The following is a 17166-nucleotide window of genomic DNA, read 5'->3' as shown; positions in this document are numbered from 1 at the left end:
ACACACACACACACACACACACACACACACACACACACACACACACAGTGGAGTGATGTGAGGTCTGAGAGCAGAAGAGGGGAGGAAGCATTGGACACTGCCTACTGTTCTTCCTTAGGCTCTTTGGGGGTTCTGCTGCTCTGAGGATGAGGGGCCTTTGGCCCCATCTACAGGGCTGCCAGGCCCCTCCTTTGCACATGTCTCCAGCTGTGGCTGCTCAGCACTGTTGGAATGGGATGGGGCCCAGGTCTCTGAGTCACTTGTCTTGGTCCCCAGAACCCTACAGCCCTGCCGTGTGGGTGATGATGTTTGTCATGTGCCTCACGGTGGTCGCCATCACTGTCTTCATGTTCGAGTACTTCAGCCCTGTCAGCTACAACCAGAATCTCACCAAGGGCAAGAGTAAGCTGTTCCCCGGGCCTGGGTGGAGTGACATGGTGGAATGGCCAGTGAGAAGGTTCCCACCAGGAACCTCTGAGCGCTTTCACAGTGGGTCAGGAAAACCCCAACACCCACCCTCTCACCCCCAGAATCCAGCGGCCCATCCTTTACCATTGGCAAATCCGTGTGGTTGCTGTGGGCACTGGTCTTCAACAACTCTGTCCCCATCGAGAACCCCCGGGGTACCACCAGCAAGATCATGGTCTTGGTGTGGGCGTTCTTCGCTGTCATCTTCCTTGCCAGCTACACGGCTAATCTGGCGGCCTTCATGATCCAGGAGCAATACATCGACACTGTGTCGGGCCTTAGCGACAAGAAGGTTCCTGGGCCACAGCCAGGTGGAGGGTGGGGACACACCAACGATGGGGATAGACCTTGGAAGGGCAGACCCAGGACAAAGAGTCTGGGGAATTTGAACTAGGGCTGCAGTGGGAATAATCTGGGGGTCTGGGGAGAGGGACTGCGTAGGTCCACAGTCTGAGTGGCCTTGGCTAAGTCTCCACCTGTTCCGGGCTTCCAAGGTCCCATGTGTAAAAGACAGGAGAAGCCTGTCTAAGGCTGTGCAAGTCAGACTTGGGGCTGGGGCTTTGATACCCGGGAGGCTAGAGTAAGAGGGTGGGAGTGGCTTGCTCTTTGCCTGTAGTTTCAGCGGCCTCAAGATCAATACCCACCCTTCCGTTTCGGCACGGTGCCCAACGGCAGCACAGAGAGGAACATTCGTAGCAACTACCGTGACATGCACACCCACATGGTCAAGTTCAACCAGCGCTCGGTGGAGGATGCTCTCACAAGCCTGAAGATGGGGTGGGTCCCCAGCCCTGCGCCCTTCTGTCTCTGGTGCCATGTCTCCCCAGGAGGCACCCTTAGGCAGCCCTTCCTTAGAGTCCTAAGGTGGGGACAGTGGAGCTGGCATGTCATGTGGGACTCCTGGGGAGGGATGGGAAGGTCTTGAGGTAGAGTGGAGTTGAAAGTGAAAATGCGTATTTACCCTGTGACCCAGAAATGTGTTGAGGTGATGACTACAAAGTTTGCACACTCTTAAGGGTGAAAGGGGATGAGCAGCTGGGCTGTATATTTTGCGGCAGAGAGTCCCCTATCCTCGTTGAGGAGTGAGGAAGGGGTTCTTTGCAAGGGCACCTCCCCGTGGTGGCTGCAGGCTCCTGTACTCAGACCCTTGTCCAGGCCCTGGGTTTGCTGCCTCCCTCTCACCTGTATGGGTCCTTGGCCCTGAGGCCTCAGCCTGTCTCTAGGAAGCTGGATGCCTTCATCTATGATGCTGCTGTTCTCAACTACATGGCGGGCAAGGACGAAGGCTGTAAGCTGGTCACCATCGGGTCTGGCAAAGTCTTTGCCACCACTGGCTATGGCATTGCCATGCAGAAAGACTCCCACTGGAAGCGGGCCATAGACCTGGCACTCCTGCAGTTCCTGGGAGACGGTGAGTGCCATCACTTTAGGGGCCAGGGTGGATCAAAGAGCCTGTGGTTTTCAGTATCTCTACCACCATTTCTGTGTGCACCGAGTTGCACAAGGAAAGGCCTCTGGGGGTGAGGTTGAAGCAGTTTGGGGGATAAGTATGAAGGAAAACTGATGAGACCTCAGAAGGGGTGACTTGCAAGAGGGAGTGAGGACCAGAGCTGGGGGTTCCCCAAAGGGCAAGGTAGGCAAGAAACACCCAAGTTGCCTGATGGGGGTTCTGAGTGGCTGAGCACCACCCCGAAGAACCTTCTCATGGTCTTTCCTAGATGAGGGCCAGACACCTGCCTACCCCCAAGTTGGAGGCAGGCAAGCCTTGGCAGCAGGGCTCACGGGCTGGAATGGCCAGCCCAGCCTGCACTAAACTCAGAGAAAGCTCTCAGTCTGCAGGATTTCCATCCTTAGCCACAAGTTGTCTGAGCTGCGTGAGCACCTTAACTCTAGCACTCCGGGGACCAAGACAGAGTTCATGAGTTGGAGGCCTGTGCTACAAATCAAGAGTTTGTCTCAAAATAAAACATAACACTCCCATGCCTTGGGGCGGCAGGGGTGGCTCGGTGGCTAAGAGCACACTCTGCTCTTGCAGAGAGCCCGAGTTTGGTTCCTTACACCCACATTAGGTAACTCACAACTGACTGTAACTCCAGCTCCAGGGGGACTGGACACCTCTGGCCTTCATGAGCATCTGTACCTTAAACCCAAAACACTGTTCACACCATAAATTGCCCAGAAGAATGAGAGCACAGAAGAGTGCTTGCACTCTCCCAGGGGCCCAGCTCGGGCTTGGCATGTCAGCCGTAAAGAGTAGAGGGGGAGGATGCATGAATGAGCGAGTGCATGCTAAAATTTAACCAACTGACAAGCCTTTACTGCCAGGTGTGGTGGTGCCAGCCTGTAATCCCAGCACTTGGGAGGTGGAGGCAGGAAGTTCATTCTTGCCTACTGTCAGGTTCAAGGCCAACCCTACCTCAAATAACTATGAAAACAAGACTTTACTGAGCATATGGGAGTGGGCAGGTAAAGGGCATTAAGGCTGACACAAATTCTGCAGCTCGCTTCGCTCTGCCTTTTCTCCTCGCTTACTGGCTGCCCTGTCCTGCCTCTGCTCCCCGCTAGGAAACAAGGATGTGGAACCATCCTCTAGCCAGGCTTAGGGGGAGTGTGGGTAGGGTTTGTCAACCACTTGAGTCTTGTATGTACTCTCTGTCAGGGGAGACGCAGAAGCTGGAGACTGTGTGGCTCTCGGGGATCTGCCAGAATGAGAAAAATGAGGTGATGAGCAGCAAGCTGGACATCGACAACATGGCTGGGGTCTTCTACATGCTGCTGGTGGCCATGGGGCTGGCCCTGCTGGTCTTTGCCTGGGAGCACCTGGTCTACTGGAAACTTCGCCACTCGGTGCCCAGCTCATCCCAGCTAGACTTCCTGCTGGCTTTCAGCAGGGTAGGTGCCTGCCTCCTCCCGCACACGCCTCAGTGTCGGGCACCGCCACGCGGCTGCCTGTGGACCCGTTTCCTGATGTAGAACTGAGACATTGGGAAGGAGTGTGCTTTGAGTCCTCCCTGCCGTTTGCTAGAACGCGTCGTTAGAAAGATACCAGATCCCTGTGCAGAGCGGCACGAGTTGCCTGACACACGAGGAGCGCACAGTTGGGGCTTTAAGAAGCTGTTGCTTGGAACAAGGCCTGGGACAGCGATGGCTGGTCCCTGCGAAGGCGCCTCAGCTCACAGCCTGTCTCCCCTTTGTGTCTGACTAGGGCATCTACAGCTGCTTCAACGGGGTGCAGAGCCTCCCCAGCCCCGCGCGGCCGCCCAGCCCGGACCTGACAGCAGGCTCAGCCCAGGCCAATGTGCTGAAGATGCTGCAGGCAGCTCGAGACATGGTGAGCACGGCAGATGTGAGCAGCTCCTTGGACCGCGCCACTCGCACCATCGAGAACTGGGGCAGCAACCGCCGCGCACCCGCTCCCACCAGCGCAGGCCCGCGGTCGTCCACCCCGGGTCCTCCGGGACAACCGAATCCCAGCTGCTGGGGGCCTTCCGGTGGGGGCCGCACCCCGCTAGTGCGCAGGGTCCCGCAGCCCCCGGGTCGCCCCGCGATGTGCGGGGCGCCTCTGCCCGACGTCTCTCGAGCATCCTGCAGGCACACTTGGGATGCGCGGTGGCCGGTGAGAGTCGGGCACCCGGGGCGGCACCTCTCAGCCTCAGAGCGGCGCGCGCTCCCGGAGCGCCCCCTGTTGTCCGCACACTGCCACTACAGCTCCTTCCCTCGCGCGGAGAGGTCCGGGCGCCCCTTCCTCCCGCTCTTCCCGGAGCCCCCGGAGCCTGACGACCTGCCACTGCTCGGGCCAGAACAGCTGGCTCAGCGGGAGGCTCTGCTGCGCGAGGCCTGGGCGCGGGTCCCACGTCCTCGCCATGCTTCCCTGCCCAGCTCGGTGGCAGAAGCCTTCACTCGATCCAGTCTGCTGCCTGCCAGGTGCAACGGTCACGCCTGCGCCTGCCCATGCCCCCAAAGCCGGCCATCCTGCAGGCACTTGGTTCAGTCACAGTCAATGCGGCTGCCATCCTACCGGGAGGCTTGTGTGGGGCAAGTACCAGCAGGGGTGGCCACCTGGCAGCCCAGACAGCACGTCTGTCTGCACGCCCATAGCCACCTGCCATTCTGTTGGGGGACTGTCTGCCGTCACCCTCTACCCTGTGCCAGCCACAGCCCCTGGCTCGTTGGAGCCTGGGATCCTCCATCACACAGAGGCAGGACCCTGGGGCTAGGAACGGGCTACAGGGACAGTGGGGTGCCGGGAGAGGTCAGCAGGGAAGCCTGTGGGACACAAGGGTTTTCAAGATCCTGCACCTGGAGGCGGATCTCCAGCCTGGAGTCAGAAGTGTGAGGTCCTGGCTGCTCTGGCTCCTGCTGGACTGGATTCTGTGGCTGGCCTTGGCCAGGTTTAGGAGGCAGGCAAGCTTGGGCTCCTCTGACTTCTGCTTTGAAATCCTGGCCATGGGACCCCCGTGAAGACGACGTCTTCCGTGGCTAGCTTAGCAGGCTTAGGGCCTGGTGTGGACACCGGGATCTTGCTCATCATAAGAAGTCTTGCAGTCACAGGGAGTAAAAACGGGTGAGCCAGTTCCTAGTTGTGGTTGCTGTGCCTTGGGGACACGGAAATTGGAAATGGGGCTGAGATGGGGCCATCCCACTTCTTGCTCCAATAGGTTGGAATCTCTTTTCATTGGAGCACTGGGACATTAAAGCAACGTTTTACAGCCCACTTGGTCCTGGCTCCTCATTCTGCATCCTGGAGGATGTGCAGGACAGTCTGGGGTGTATTCTGGGGTAGGGCATGTGGACAGCTCTGTCTGAGAAGGTCCAAGGCTGTCCAAGAAGAAGGTGAGAGTAGGTGAGGCTGGCAAAGGGCTCTGGGCTGTAGAAGCCATTTGGTATTCAGGGCTAGTTTCCAGGTATTCTGTGGCAAATGTGCTCAGTACAAGGGCTCTGGGAGTGATGAATTGAGTTCACCACTCAAGTCTTCTTGAAAAGGGAGGCTGCTGCTGGTGACAGTGGTTGTCTGGACAGGCTGGGAGATGCCACTGGGAGCCTGACAGTGTCACAGTGGTAAAGGCGGCAGAAGGTCTGTTTGGGGAGTCTGCTCTGGGGCACTGGTCCATGGTCTCTGCAAGCTGGGCACAGGTGATGTCCTGGGTAGGGATGGCTCAGCCTCACTGTGCCAAAACTTCTGGGATGATCTGCCCATCCGTCCAGCTCCTCAGGTTCTCAGCTGACTACATTTTACTGTCACGTAACACTGGCTCTGGGGACCTCTGTAAAGATGGCGTTTGCAGTCTTTCCAAATTTCCCATCGGCAATTACATCTGTTCTCCAACCATGACTCTGAAGCGAGCAAGTACTGGCCACCATTCCAAACAGGGTAAGCATAATGTATCCAGTCACTCTTTCATGAACTGCTAAGGCTATAAAGCTGGGGTCCTGCTGTCCTCTTACAGGTTGGATGAAGTGGAAGCTGGCAGATATGTCATGTGACAGAGAGGGAGGTGAAGCTGTTGCTGTTGGTGGTAGGAGAGTGATGGATACAGTGAGCCCTAGAGCCAACTCAGTGTCCTGTGCTATAGTTGCTTATGCTGACTCTTCAGCATAAGCTTGGGCAGGAGCCATGGGAACTGAGCCCTTCTAGTTTTGTTTTAGGGAAAATGGCAAGGTCAGATACGTTTCCATTTATGGCCAGAGCCTGGTCATCCTAAGAATGGGTGGCCCCATCTCTCATGGTCATGTTCACTTGCTGCCTTATGGCTGTTCACAAGATGGAACCAGGCAACAGCAACAGGTCGAGATCCAGAGTCTAGGTGGGTACTGACGACAGTGATCTCTCTGGAAGGGAGCCTGGCGTTAGACCCAGACACAGCAGTGACAGGGTTAATGGACAGCCACCAGCTTCTGCACCTGAGTCCTGGCCTTCCCACCCTCCTGAGCCAGGGTCTGTGTGCAGCTGTAGGAGGAGACTGCAGCAGGTGAAGCTGGGAGGCAGTGGGAGGCCCAGGCTGCTCCGCTTGCTGCCCGGGATCATTAATAACCAAGAACTGGAAAGATGATTAAGACTCAGACGTGGAACTGAGCCTGCTGTTGGCTCCCTGGCTCAGGTGCCAGCAGCCTGGTTCTTTTCTAGGAATGTATGAAGGGGCAAGAGGCCCAAGAACAGATATCTTAGCTTCCTGGTCATGGTGGAAGTGCCTTGGCTCCCTCGTACCTCTAAGAGGAGATAGAAAGTCTGACTGGGGATGGGGGGCGGGGAGAGAAATGTGAGGTCACAGAAAGAAGAGCATCTAACAGGCCCTAACAAACCCCACCCCCAATGCTGTTTTTTTTCTTTTGACGCAACATGGGAAGAGCAAGGCCCTGTCACTTGTCTCACAGTGGGACATGCTTACAGTCTGACCCAGTTCCCTCCCGTGGCTGTCCTAGCTGCTTTCCTCCCTCCTGTCTTTAGTCAAAAGCTCATATTCACATCAGCATTTTCCAGGGAGTCAGTGCTCACAAAGGGGGTTGGGGTGACACAGCATCTCTAGCCATAACCCTCCAGCTTTACTTACCTTGCTCTTTGCAAGGGGAGGGCAGTCCTCAAGTTTCCTAGAAGACTAGGGATCTACAGTCAACCCTCTTCCCCAAAGCCTCCTAGATTTGGATGACTCCAGGTTGGTATCCCTTTTCTGGAGTGCAGCAGTCAGCAGCCACGGGATTAACACTTCATTAGGAGGTGATGAAGCTAAACAGTACCTGGGAGCCTCAACTGGGTCCTGTCAGTCCCAGGTTACCCCTAAAGCCACAGCTGGCAAATGACAAGAGACAACCATGGGTAATATAGCAGCTTTATTAAGGACTTTGGTGCCGGGATGAGCTCAGTCCTTTAGTTTCCATGACCTATGATCTGGGGGGGGGGGGTCCCCCAGAAGAGGGATGGTTACAGATGCTTGCTGCCCTGAGGCCACGGGGTATGGCAGTTTGGTCCTCACAATGTATCCAGCACTGTGCAGGGCATGCGGCCCCTAAGAAGGCCGACAGGGCTTGCCTCTGCCTGGCTGTTAAGAACCAGCTTCCCAGCAGCCCCTGGCAACAGTCAGCTTGGTACTTAACCCCTTAGGCAGATGTCAGCCTTCCTCTGCCTCTGGAACTACGAGGTACTTCAGCAAGAGCCCCATGAGGCAGGCACTGCCTGTTGCTGAGGCTGCTCTTGGCCCCATGTGGTGAGGGCAGCTGTGTGGCCTTGGGCCTGGCCTGGTGCCCACCGACATTTTCTACCACTCCACAGTGCCTCGCAGCTTGCCATCTGCCCCATCTACCAGTCTCAGGTGAGGCACAGCCAGAGCTCTTGGAGCTGTGCTCCAACGCTCAGCTGGGCCTGGTGCTCTGTGGAGAAGGCTTACTCTCACCTTGACCTGGCCTGCCCTTGGGACTGGTCCAGAGCAATGCGGATGGATGGCAGTGACAACCACTGAGTTTCAGAAGACCTCCTCCAAAGAGACTCAGATCCTGGGCCAGGCTGGGTGGGTTCGTCTGCTGCCCTCCCAGCCATGAACCTCGGGGCCTCTTTGCAAACAGATACCAGGACCAAGCCTATCACCTTACCCTGGTGATATAAAGACTTTTAATGTGCTTGATGCCTGTGGGGGAAACAAATGACAGCCACACCCACTAACGCTAAGCCCTTTGAATTTTCTCCTCTTTGTGCCCAATTCTCAGGGCCCACCAGTGACAGAAGCCTGGTGTGATGAGGAAGGTGACCTCATGTGACTTCTAGCAGGTCAGACAATAGGTGGAGATCAGAGAACAAAGAAACCAGACAGTGGCAGTGGGGAGGGCTTCAGCTTGGCATCAGTGGTGGTCACTGGGTCTCACCTCCCTCCTAGGCTGGGGCTTCCCTAACTTAACTTGGGGGTGGAGGGGAATGCAGCAGGCTCTCTGCTGCTTCCTGAGGCTCCAGATTGCCACATAAATCAACCTGGGCTTTATGATGCTAATAAATTTTCCACCAAAATTTGGTTTGGAGCCTGGGGGTGGGGTGAGGTGTGTGTTGCAGTAAGATGATTTAATTTGCTTTGTCCTTAAGCAAGAGGGAGAAGGGTAAGTACAGATGTTTTAATTGAGTTCTCAGCAAATAGCCTGAGCAGGGGGGTGGGGCGGGGGATGGGCAGCTCTTCCTTATTCCTGAACCTGCTTCTGTATTGCTTTCCTCACTTGGCCCACCCTGGGGCAGGGTCTCCTGGGAAGATGCTGCATTGGCAGACCAGTGTAGGGATGTCTGGTTTTCGTGTGGCTGGGCAATGATGATGCTTAAGAGCTACAGATGTTTGACAGTGGCGAGAGAGCTGTAGACAGGCCCATAATGACCTAGACATTCTTAGAGGCAGGGATGCAGGGGCCAGAGGTAGCAGGTGCTGCCAGTGGGTCCCAGATTCTTCGCAGGTTCTGCACAGGCCCCTAAGTCCCCAGGACATTCAACAATGTAGCAAAGTTCAAGCTTTAAATATGGCAAGACGTAGAAGGGAAGAAGTGGCTGGCGCAGGTCCCCTTACTAGGGTGAAGCAAGGCACTGAAATTAAAGAGGGGCAGGAGTCTGAGACCCTCCACCCCAGAGGCAGTTCTGTCTAGGACAGGTGGGACTAGGCCCAGGGTTGGGGCAAGTCAGGGTCAGGAGGGATCCCTGGATCCCAAAGCAGAAGGCACATCAAAAATGTAGCTCATTAATCACTCATCACGCCAAGGTCTAGTGGGTGTATGCGTGACTGAACAGGAGGCAGCTGGGAGCCTGGCTTCCTTCCACAGGAATGGTGGTAGGCAACCCCTCCAAGCTCCACAGTAGCCAGGGACCTGGGGAGTGCGGTCACTGAGTGCCCATGACCAGGCTCCTAAGGGCACCACCTCCTTAGTGTTGCAGTGCAGCATGGGAGCAAGCTGGGCTGTGTCACACCAGCCTGACCTTTTGCAGAGGGCCACTCTGTTCTCTCCCTGCTGTCAGTCCAGGGCAGGCAGCCACTATGGGTGTGGGTGGGATGATGAGCGCAGCTTCTCAAGTGGTACCCTGCACTTCATGGGGAGCCTGGGCTCCAAAGGAGAAGCCAGGGAACAGAATCCCTTTCAGGGACATAAGCAAAGGGCTTTAAACCCTGTGGAGGGGTGCCACATCTGCCTGCTTTGGCAGAGCTGGGACCCACAGCAAAAGCTCACACGGCTCTTGTCTAGGGACCCTGGTACCAATTAGCACATCCTGTCCTTGTCACTAGAACTGGCCAGGCCTCCCACAGGAGAAGAACTTAGCAACTGTCAGGGCTGGCAGGAAAGTGGACCCTGCCCATCACAAGCAGGCCAGGTTAGGAGAGCCAGGGCCTGGGATTCGCCTTTGCAGAGGCAGCAGCTGCTAGTGGACGGTCGAAGCTGCAGGACAGGGCACGGGGTCTGGCATAAATAGCAGTGCCAGCACTGTCTCCTCCACCGCACAGAGGAGGGAGCCAGCCTCCCAGGGCAGGCGTGGAAGAATGTGTGTAACAGCCACATTCCCAGGGCTGTCCTGCAGGGTGAAGTCCTGGGTGGGGCCAAGAGCCTCAGCTTAGCATGCTCATGTCGACCAGGGTGGCAGCTAAATCCTGCTTCCAGGCGGCGGGGCTGGAGCTGGGCTGTCCCTGCCTCCTGTTGTCAAGACACTGCCTGCTATCAGAGCTGGGTCTCATTGAGGACAATTTTGGCTGTGACAAAGAAGAAGCAGGAGAAAGCCCAAAGCAGCACAAAGGCCACCCAGAAGGTGTGGTGGAATGGGGACCGATGCTTGTTGACAGTTCCATAGCCAAAGGTCAGCTGGGTGTCCTTGCGGCAGAGGTACACCAGGAAGGCAGGGGTGACGTACTGGATGCCAGTGCCCGCATAGGCTCCTGTAATGCCCACCAGGAACTCCAGGTCATGGGTGCAGAAGGCCACCAGAATGGGGGGCGCCAGGGTGATGGTGGGGAACACCACTCGGTCTACCACCCAGGGGTAAGTGCCTCCCTCACGGTGAAAGAGTGTCTTCCAGTTGTTGCGCAGGGTTACCGCGATGATGGGGAAGTTGGTGCTGATGGTGAACACAGGGAAGAGGCCCAGGAAGAAGCGGACTGCCGCAAGGCCCACAATGTCGCACCTCGCAAAATTGAGGGTGTACATGTCCATGAGGCTGTCACCACGGAAGCAGAAGATGGCCGTGAAGGAGAGAAGTCCATAGAAGGCCAGGATCAACGTGTAGTCCAGGAACACCAGGCGTGTGATGAGGCGCTTGGAGGCTATGGGGGTGATGAGGGATGGCAGGGAGTGTTGGCACATGAAAGAGTAGACACATACCCCCAACAAGTTCTGGACCCCGGAGAAGTTGGCTAGGGATGGGTGCCCCTCTCCTTGCCCGTTTCCAATGCGCACCAGGGCCAGCACAATCATGATGGCAAAAGCTGCAAGACAAAGAGGGGGTCAGCGAGGACGAACTGGCTTGCCTGCTCAGACTCTGCTCTGCGGGGCTGTGCAAAGGCCCTGGGGAAGGAACTGTAACCCCCAACCTCAGAGTACCCCCATCCTCTTCTCCCCCCCTTTCCAGAAGCAGGGCCTGGGTGTGATCCAGAGACAGGAAATGCTTGGGTGACAGATCCTGATGAGGAGCTACTAGCGTCCCCTTCAAGGACTCCCTCAGGGGCTCCGTCAGCTTCCTGTCAGAGGCAGACCTGGCCAGCACGTATTTCTTCTCTCTTCCTCGGTTCAAAGGTTCTGTCCAGCGAGGCTGGGTGTGGGACATGGGGTGCTGAGGGGCTGAGAGGAGGAGGCATCTCGTAGGCACAAGTCCCCTGCTACATGTGGGTAAGAGGGCAGGGGTGCTGGCAGTTGTGTGTAGGGCTGGGTGACCAGGGTCTGCAGCAGGTGGGACATGGTGAGGGGGTCACTCCAGGGAAGAAAGGACACAGGAGAGCAAAGCTGGAGACAGGAGCCCTGAGTTGCTGTTCCTAAGGCTGGCAGCAAATGGCACATGTCTCCACTCTTCTGGGCTTGGGGGTTAGGAAATTTGCTGCAGAAGAGCATCTGTGACCTTATGTGTCTGAGGCAGTCGGGCTCTGTAGAGACAGCTGTCTGTACCTGGCAGTCTCTTAGAAGGCCTCCTCTCAAACCCTCCACCTGTGGGCTGGCTCACCAGCCTCGCTTCTAGAACCTGAGGCTCATGTACTACAGCATGACTGACGGACAAGGATTCCTGCAATGAAGAGGGCATTTCTAGGTCTCTCTAGCTTCTCATATCTTCTACTGACATCATCCAGGATTGCCAGTACTCAGCACGCACAGAGACCCCAAGTCTTGGTCTCCATTTTGAATTTATAGAGCCCTGTTGTCTCTATTTAGAACAGGTCTGACTACTCCCTGCAGTCTGGGACAAGTGCACAGGGCATGTGACACTTCTCTGTGAGTGGTGGGGACAGAAGTGTCTGGCATGTCCTGTCTTAGATGATCAGGGCTCTTCCTCAGGCTGAAGCTGGGGAACCCGTATTGTCTTCCACAGGACACTGGTACACCTCGTGGTTCCTGGGAGAGGTTGTTCTGCTGGGACCCACAAGAAGCCAGGCCCACATCTCTTCCCATCAGGACGCCTGGGAGTGGGCTGGAGCCATCCATTACTTTTAATCAGAGTTGCCTGACATGGGGAAAGGATGGGAGGGGGGAGCTCGGAACAGACCCGTGAAAACTGCCAATAAAGATGATGATTGGTTTCAGCTGTCACAGCGGCTCAATTCCACCACCACTCCTGCTCCAGGGCATCACAAATCTTTCCAGACCCGGCCAGGCCAAGGGAAGCATTGGCTAGTTCCTCTCTGAGCCTCAGCCCCAGGCCCCAGGAGTCTAGCTCATCACAGAGGTGCAGGGAGCTGCAGGAGTTGTACTGAGGCATGGCGTGGGGGAACCCTCTAGCTGGCTGGAAGTGGTGCCCTGTGTGCCAGTGAGGGCCCCAGAGCCTCAGAACAGCATGGCTGCTGGACGGTGGTTCAAGTGCCTGCTGGCTAGTTATTCAGGAGGTGGGAGCAGGCAGCTGTGCCACCATAGGGAGGACACTGGGTGAGAGCCAAGGGAGAAGCCATCATCGAAAGGCAAGATTTAAGTTGTGTTTTATCATCACCATTTGGGAGGCCACCTGTGACCTGACCCTGCTCTAGGCTTTGACCACAGCCAGCACGAATCTGGAAAGAGGCCAGGGGAGAAATGCTGCAGCTGTCTGTTGCTTGAACCTTGGGTCTTTAGAGAGGGCAAGATGGCAGGTCTTTATGGCTATGTTTGGCATCAGGTGCTGGCTATTCCTTCTAGGTTCTCTGGGACAGCCTCAAGAACTGTGGATAGGTGACTGCCTGCTTGTTCAGGGCGGCCGCCTGGACAACTCTGGCTGGGCTCTCTCTCTCTCTAGCATCTAGCTGCTGACATGGTCTTCCAGGGCCTGCATCCTTATGTTAGGCTTTTCTAGAACTTTCAGTATGGCCAGCCATAACTAGTCTTATCTGTTGATGTGATTCCAGAGATTAGTGACCAAGCTAGGTCTGATGGGTACAGGCCTAGAACCCCAGCTACTCAGGAGGCTGAGGAAGTAGGATGGTAAGTTCACAGCCAGTGCCTGGACTACACAGTGAGTTCAAGGCCAGCCTGGGGAAATATGTGGGGTTCTGCCTCAAAATAAAGGTGGCTAGAGAGATGGCTCAGCAGTGGTTAAGAACACTTGCTGCTCTTCCAGAGGACCTGAGTTCAGGTCTCAGCACAAATCTTACAATTGCCTAGCACACCAGCTGGGCACACACATGTGGCATACACTTAAACAGGCATATACACATTAAACTCTGTTAGTAATGAAAGCAGAGGGCTGCAGTTGGAGCTCAGTGGTAGACTGCTTGCCTAGTATGCACAAAGACCCAGGTTTAATCCAGACTAACCCAATCTCAGTCTGTCCTGGAGGGCCACTTTGTAGAATGGCAGCTTCCTGAAGGAGAGAGGCTCATCTGTCCCTTTTCTCCCTCCTTCCACTTAGCCACACTGGGCACTATCTGTGAAAAATGACCCAGCTATGGGGACAGCATACAAAGACCACCAGATCAGGTTAGGGAAAAGCACGGTACCATGTCTAAGCAGAGACGAGGTAACTCCTGAGGGCCTACTGTGCACTAGGCCCAGGGAACCCAAAAGGAGACACATCTTCACACCTGGGGAAGGGAGGCAGTTCTATGCACGAGTCCAAGGAACACTTTGGCCAGACACAGGTGGGGACACTTGCTGAGGCAAAGGAAGTGTACAGAGAGGCCTGAGGGAGAGCCCCAGCCAAGTCCATCAGAAGGGGCCCACTGACTCCCCATCACCTGAGCACACTTGGATGGCACTGTCCCCTGGGAACAGAAAGGGGAAGGGAAGAGTGCTGGTCTGGCTTTCAAACAGTTACGCCCAAAAGAAGCATTTATGTCCCTAACTGGACAGACACTGAGGAGAGAAGGGAAAGAAGCGGGGTGGGGTGGGCTAGGAGCTCTGACCTGAAGAGGTCCCAAGACCAAGTTGCAAGACTAAACCTCAGTCTCCTGGGACCAGACTCCTTTGTCCCTGGCACCTTCCGCCTTCCCCAGGTGCCAGAGGAGCAGCAGAGTTCACTAGCTATCTCTTAGATTGATCGCCCCGTCCCTGGGGAGGCGGCTGCTCCGAAAACTCATTAGGTCTGCTAATAAATCAAGGTGAAATAAGATGACAGGCCGGGAGCCACTGACAGTGCAGAAGGCGCACAGGGGACTGCCGGGGCCCGGGCTTATGCCGCTGTTCACCTCCAGCTGCAGGGGACACACAAATGGACACGGAGGTAAGATGTCGAGTGGCCTCTGGACATCCAGGATGTCCCCATCAGAGCTGCAGGGGTCTGCCCTTGAGCAGGGCCTGCAGTTCCGGGTGGCAGTGCCAGGTGTCCCTGTCTCTGCCCCGCCCTACCGGAGGCTCCGAGAAGCCATATACACGGGCATACACCTGCTTCCACACTGGAAGTCACACCCCGAGGGGTGTGAGGAAGCATCGAGGAGCCAGGGAGGACTCAGAAGGCTCGTGAGAGCTTGACATCAGATCACATGGGGACAGCGGGCCTGGGGAGAGCATCTGTACAATGACAGGGTGTGGGGGCGGGAGGCCAGGGTACTTTTCTCATTTATAGAAACAATTGTCCTTGTATAACCCGAGGCTTGGCCTTGAGCATTCACTCATTGGTCACTCAACTCACTCAACAGACTCGCTGAGTGTCTGCTGAATGTTGGCACTATTCTGGTCACTCGGGTAAATGCACAAGACAGACGCAGGCCCTCTCTTCAAGGCATCCAGAGTGCAAGAAAACCAAAAGATGAAAGGTGTCAAAGATAATCACAACAAAAGAAGGAACTGGCTAGTGGCCACCTTCGGGGCAGGATGGATGATGACATCCCTGTGGTGAGAATGGTCCAAGTTCAAGGGTGGAAGCCCATCTTGTAGAGTTGAGGGGAGGTGGGTGCCTGGTCCTGGCTGCTCTGTTCCAGAGTCTGTAGCTGCCTCACCTGCTCTTGGTTTAGGAGAGAAGGGGTAGGAGGGCTCATTGCAAGGCAAAGATGAAGAGCCGGGTGCCCCTCCAGTTTCCAGGCTCCCAGTCCCCGACTCTGCCTGAAGCCATGAGCCGCTTCCAAGAAGACTTCTGACAGCTGATCTAAGCTCTGCAAGCTGGCCTTGCCATATCGATTCACCTTGAGGCACAGCTTGCTCCCAGCATCTAACTCCTTGGAAGGAGGAGGGAGACAGGTGCGGAAGGCAAGCCATTACCTGAGGGGCTGAGACAAAGGCGGGCACTGCCTCTCGTCCCCCTTCCCCGTGTCGGGAGGCACCAGCTGCCCTACAGCACCCGGATGGCTTTCTTCCTTCCTTTCTGCGGTCAAGAGCCAGATAGATCCCTCCGGGAGCTGTCTGTCTGACATCAGAACACCTTCTCAGCAGACAGAAACGTCAGCCACACCCTCCTGGATACGTGCCAAGGACAGAGGCATGCTGATTCCTAAGAGCCTCAGAATAAACAAACAGCACTCTCCTGAATCCTTACCTTTTGGAGCAGGCCCTGCCTTCCAGGGACTCACCCCAGGGTGGGGGAAGGTGAGCAGGGATTTACTGGCCAGGTGAACACAATGGAGTTACACGCTTGTTGGGGCCAGATTCCTGATGAGCAGGAGCCCGACATTAGGGCACCTGTAACAGATGAGAGGCTATGGGAACTGGTTTGGTTTTTCTCCTAAGCGCACACTCAGTTCCCAACTCTCAGGCAGAACCTGGAGTTAGCAGGGAGCAGCCCCAGTCTTCAGCACTGGGAACGCAGCCTGGGGCAGCACCTAAGTGCTAAGCCTGCACTGTGTGTGGAGAGGGGACACCTCCTCCTCCGTCCAGCCAGTGACCTAGCTGCCGTCCTTGGTCTTGGATGTTGAGCATGCGAGGACCTTGCCTTGCTTGCAGGATCCCAGCATCTTGTGGGCTGGCAGGAACTGGGCCACCCGCCTAGGTTCTACTGATGCTGAGGCCATGGACCACTGCTCCCCTACACCCTTCCCTGGGAACACGATAGCGGTGAAGGTGGGACATGGAGTCCCTCTTAGTGGCATTACTATTTCCTTCTTCCCTGTGACTAGTTCTGAAATGACATGGGGCACTTCTGAGTATGCTGATGTCTCCCCTAGAAGGTGGCCTAAGCCCTGAGCTTAGGCCAGGAGGTTGGCTCAGTGAATAAAGGAGTTGTAGCCAAGCTGGACGGCCTGAGTTCAATCTTTGGGACTTGTGGTGGAAAGAACTGGCTCTGCATGTTGGCTCTCTGCTCTCTAAACGCATGCCATGGCAAACACACACATGCATGCAACTACACACAACTCATATGGCCCAGGGTAGCCTCCAGCTTACATGTAGCTAAGGATGATCTAGGGCTCTTTACTCTCCTGCCTCCACCTCCCAAGTGCTGAGAGTACATGTGTGTGCCACCAAGCCCAACGTTATTTTTTTCACACGGATTATAGCTAAAAGCATATACTTTGATATGTTTAATAAGTATTTTTTAAATCGAGTATATTCTTAAAGATTTATTTTTACTTTATTTAGGAGTATGCCACATATGTGTGGCATACTCACACATATGTGGCTGGGGAGGCCAGAAGAGGTCATCAGAACCTCTGGAGCTGGGGTTATAGGCAGCTGTGAGCTGTCTGGTGTAGATGCTGGGATCTGAACTCTGGTCCTCTGGAAGAGCAGGAAGTGCTCTGACCCAGTTGGCTGCCTCTCCATCCCCAAACTTTAGTATATTCCCATGGGACAGTGGGGTTCACACTGTGAACAGCTGTTCTTTGTGGGTACCTGCGATGTACTGACTTGTTGGGAATTTGAGAGATCCCTGCTTTGTGTCCGGACCTCAGCCTTAAGGTTTAATCATGAGAAAAGCTGAATCTCCTAACTCTAAGCCTTGGTCATTTCTCCTGATTTGCATGGGGAAATGGAAGGTCCGGACTGGAGGTTGCGACACTGCTTTAGAAGGTGAAAGGAGGGCTGGGCAGCACAGCTGGGAGAGCATTTGCCTGGCATGTGCAAGGAAGGCCCAAGTTCAATCCCTAATATCTTGAGTGAAAAAAGATGAAAGGCTTGAGTCCCCTTGGGCTGTGACAGCCAGCGTGTCCTGCTCTGCAGAAG

At 55.6% G+C, this 17166-nt stretch overlaps 2 protein-coding genes across 3 annotated transcripts in view; one reads left to right on the top strand and one right to left on the bottom strand.

Annotated features, from left to right (window-relative positions):
* The window catches only part of Grin2c (glutamate ionotropic receptor NMDA type subunit 2C), an 11323-nt gene extending 6148 nt beyond the window's left edge, over positions 1 to 5175 (top strand). The window contains exons 7-12 of the mRNA XM_055592092.1: positions 277 to 402; positions 531 to 760; positions 1085 to 1245; positions 1692 to 1879; positions 3128 to 3360; positions 3674 to 5175. Of these exons, the coding sequence (XP_055448067.1) occupies positions 277 to 402; positions 531 to 760; positions 1085 to 1245; positions 1692 to 1879; positions 3128 to 3360; positions 3674 to 4804 (2069 nt within the window). The 3' untranslated portion in view covers positions 4805 to 5175. The remainder of the gene's footprint in view (positions 1 to 276; positions 403 to 530; positions 761 to 1084; positions 1246 to 1691; positions 1880 to 3127; positions 3361 to 3673) is intronic.
* A 2101-nt stretch (positions 5176 to 7276) lies between these two features.
* Tmem104 (transmembrane protein 104) overlaps positions 7277 to 17166 on the bottom strand; it is a 56910-nt gene continuing 47020 nt past the window's right edge. For both annotated transcript variants that reach the window (XM_055592565.1, XM_055592566.1), the window contains exon 10: positions 7277 to 10892. In XM_055592565.1, the coding sequence (XP_055448540.1) occupies positions 10132 to 10892 (761 nt within the window). In that variant the 3' untranslated portion in view covers positions 7277 to 10131. The remainder of the gene's footprint in view (positions 10893 to 17166) is intronic.

This window comes from Psammomys obesus, unplaced genomic scaffold, assembly GCF_907164565.1.
Source record: "Psammomys obesus unplaced genomic scaffold, mPsaObe1.curated_primary_1811, whole genome shotgun sequence".
In the NCBI taxonomy this organism is placed as follows: domain Eukaryota; kingdom Metazoa; phylum Chordata; class Mammalia; order Rodentia; family Muridae; genus Psammomys; species Psammomys obesus.
Note: the sequence above shows the minus strand (reverse complement) of the source record. Positions and strands in the feature narration are given on the sequence as shown.